General features: G+C 44.0%; 1 gene segment (V, D, J or C); it reads left to right on the top strand.

Annotated features, from left to right (window-relative positions):
* The first annotated feature begins 491 nt into the window (after nucleotides 1–491).
* LOC126958343 (T cell receptor alpha variable 36/delta variable 7-like) lies at nucleotides 492–2,269 on the top strand. The segment is given in 2 exon segments: nucleotides 492–638; nucleotides 792–2,269. Coding segments are annotated over 2 exon segments (405 nt in total).
* The last annotated feature ends 1,595 nt before the right edge of the window (nucleotides 2,270–3,864 follow it).

Below are 3,864 nucleotides of genomic sequence, written 5' to 3'. Positions count from 1 at the left end.
TTTCTCATAGACTTACCATCATATGCAGGGTCATGGCCTGGCTATGCCAGGTTTCAGTAAGCAAGGAGATGAAAGAGTGGGTATGGAGCAGGCATGACCACTCGCTTAAGAATCCTGGACAAGAAAAAAAAAAAAAAAAAAAAAAAAAAAAAAAAAAAAGAATCCTGGACAAGAAATAATAGAATTACTGACTCCTAGGATTATGGACAGCTTTGGGTAGCCTGTCCTTTCATGGTGAAACAATTTCAGAAGTATCTACTGTCATTCATAAAACATGTGGACACTAATTTTCAGCTATTCTGCACCAGCTCACAAGATGGCGGTGTTCTATTTTGAATGACTCCCATGGGTGATTGAGTGGGAGGGATTTGAATTTAAATAGAACCAAATGACACTTTTTTAATGGTTGGCTGAATCACCAAATTGCTATTTCCCTTTTTCTGAGTGTGTGTCTGTGTCTATGTGTGTGTATGTGTGTGTGCATGCGCAGACGCCAGGGGTAGAGTGTGATGGTTCAAAAAGAAAAGGAAATGCTTAAGGTAGTGAATCACGTTTTGCCCAGGAAAACACACTTGATAATTGAAGGATGATGAAGTGTTCACAGGCTTTACTAGCGATCTTTTGGCTTCTACTGAGCTGTAAGTAGGGTTACTACAAAGGGTCAGGGGCAACCAGGAAACCTGAGGATTGATCCTCAGAAGACTAAGAGGGTAAAGTAGACTTCATTCTGACTTATTGTCTGGGAGCCCTATGGTTCTAACGGTGAATAATAATCACATTTTTCTACACAGGGGTGAGCAGTGAAGACAAGGTGATGCAAAACCCTCTATCTCTGGTTGTCCACGAGGGAGACACTGTAACTCTCAACTGTAGTTATGAAGTGGTTAACTTTCGAAGCCTACTATGGTACAAGCAGGAAAAGAAAGCTCCCATATTTCTATTTACGCTAACTTCAAGTGGAATTGAAAAGAAGTCAGGAAGACTAAGTAGCATATTAGACAAGAAAGACCTTTTCAGCATCCTGAACATCACAGCCACCCAGACCAGAGACTCGGCTGTCTACCTCTGTGCTGTGGAGGCACAGTGCTCCCTAGTCACCTGCAGCCTGTACTCAAATTCTACAGCTGAAGCTCTGCAACTGTAAGATGGAGAACTTGCTATATTGAGCAAGCCCTCAAAAATAAACTATAAGGAAAAGCAGTTATTGGTCAAGATCCTTGTGCCCATGTTGACAACTACTTTTGCAGTTTACTGAATCCTAACTCAGAGTCATATTATTGCATTCACTCCCTTCTCTGTGAGTTTTCTATGGGATTCAGCATAGCTAATATTTCTAGAAGGTCACTCAGGATACTAACTCCATTGCCACACCTTTATGCCCTGTGATAGAAAGCAAACCCTTTTACCAGGATTGTACAGGCAACTGATATGTGCGCTACACATTAGGGAATCTGCCTAACAGCTATGGATGTTTTAGCTTCCTTCCCAGAACAGATACATTTGTAGGTAAAGTTCTGCCTATAACATTTTTTACTGGACCTACTGGCAAAGAACAAAGGGTAAGAGCAAGCAGGTATCATTACTTGATTAAAACAAAAGCTTTGCATTCTCAATTGCATTATTCTTACTCACTATCTTCATTCTAGGATTGTTGCCTATTCTGGGTACTTCATTAAAGTGGTGATAGAATTTTTTCAAGATATTACACATTAATTTGTATACTTAGACCCTTAAGTAGCCTACCAAAAGAAACAAGTTGGCTGAAGTAAGTTATGTGAAGCTAACATAAACTTAGCCTACTTATGTTGTGATACACTCTTTCAATGAATTATGTAATCATATATATGGTATTTACAAAGAGCTTGCAATGGAAGCTACTGTTTATTGAAAGCAAGTATTATGTGCCTTGTATTTTGCAAATATCACCTCATTGAATTCTCAAAATAACTCTGATGGATCATCAATATTACTTTCTGTTAACACATTAGGAAATGCAGACTCAGAAAGATTAAGTCCCCGTCCCCATCCCCTACCCCAGACAAATACCTATAACAGAATCTGAAATCAGGTCTACCTGACTCCAAACTATACTTTCTCTATGACATGCCCCCAATGTTAAACACCACCAAGGAAAAAATTTACCCACAGTGTGACCACAATTACGTACAAAAAAATGTACACGCAATACTGAAATAGCGTGTTTAACATGTAAATAAAATAGCATTTACAATAACATGTGAATAAAGTAACTCCAAATGTTTGAAACAGTATTAGTTATCTCCGAATACTGGACTTAATACTGTTCATTGTTTTGCTCCTTTATAATATTCTTTATTTTTCAAATTATCTACTATGAACTCAATACTATTATTATTTCAGAAAGAAAAATATACATTTTGGCTGGGCGCAGTGGCTCAAGCCTGTAATCCCAGCACTTTGGGAGGCTGAGACGGGTGGGTCACGAGGTCAGGAGATCGAGACCATCCTGGCTAACATGGTGAAACCTCCTCTCTACTAAAAATACAAAAAACTAGCCGGGGGAGGTGGCAGGCGCCTGTAGTCCCAGCTACTCGGGAGGCTGAGGCAGGAGAATGGCCTAAACCTGGGAGGCGGAGCTTGCAGTGAGCTGAGATCCGGCCACTGTACTCCAGCCTGGGCAGCAGAGCAAGACTCCGTCTCAAAAAAAAAAAAAAAAAAAAAAAGGGCCGGGCACCGTGGATCAAGCCTGTAATCCCAGCACTTTGGGAGGCTGAGACGGGCGGATCACAAGGTCAGGAGATCGAGACCATCCTGGCTAATCCGGTGAAACCCCGTCTCTACTAAAAATACAAAAAACCAGCCGGGTGAGGTGGCGGGCGCCTGTAGTCCCAGCTACTCAGGAGGCTGAGGCAGGAGAATGGCGTAAACCCGGGAGGCAGAGCTTGCAGTGAGCTGAGATCCGGCCACTGCACTCCAGCCTGGGCGACAGAGCCAGACTCCGTCTCAAAAATAAATAAATAAATAAATAAATAAATAAATAAATAAATAAAAAGATGGCCGAATAGGAACAGCTCCAGTCTCCAACTCCCAGCACGAGAGACACAGAAGACAGGTGATTTCTGCATTTTCAACTGAGGTACTGGGTTTATCTCACTAGGGAGTGCCTGACAATCAGTGCTGGTCAGCTGCTGCAGCCCGACTAGCCAGAACTGAAGCAGGGTGAGGCATCGCCTTGCCTGGGAAGCGCAAGGGGGAAGGGAATCCCTTTCCTAGCCAGGGGAACTGAGACACACAACACCTGGAAAATCGGGTAACTCCCACCCCAATACTGCGCTCTACCAAAGATCTTAGCAAATGGGTACACCAGGAGACTATATCCCACACCCGGCCGGGGGGGTCCCACACCCACAGAGCCTCCCTCATTGCTAGCACAGCAGTTTGTGATCTTGTGGCAAGGCAGCAGCGAGGCTGGGGGAGGGGCGCCCACCATTGCTGAGGCTTAAGTAGATAAACAAAGCAGCTGGGAAGCTCGAACTGGGTGGAGCTCACAGCAGCTCAAGGAGTTCTGCCTGTCTCTGTAGACTCCACCTCTGGGGACAGGACACAGCTAAACAACAACAACAACAACAAAAAGCAGCTGAAACCTCTGCAGATGCAAACGACTCTGTCTGATGGCTTTGAAGTGAGCAGTGGATCTCCCAACACAGAGGTTGAGATCTGAGAACGGACAGACCCCCTGTTCAAATGGGTCCCTGACCCCTGAGTAGCCTAACTGGGAGACATCCCCTCCTAGGGGCAGACCGACACCTCACACCTCACATGGTGGAGTACACCCCTGAGAGGAAGTTTCCATAGCAAGAATCAGACAGGTACACTCGCTGTTCA

Source organism: Macaca thibetana, chromosome 7, assembly GCF_024542745.1.
Source record: "Macaca thibetana thibetana isolate TM-01 chromosome 7, ASM2454274v1, whole genome shotgun sequence".
Taxonomy (NCBI): domain Eukaryota; kingdom Metazoa; phylum Chordata; class Mammalia; order Primates; family Cercopithecidae; genus Macaca; species Macaca thibetana.
This window is presented reverse-complemented; position numbering and strand designations above follow the sequence as displayed.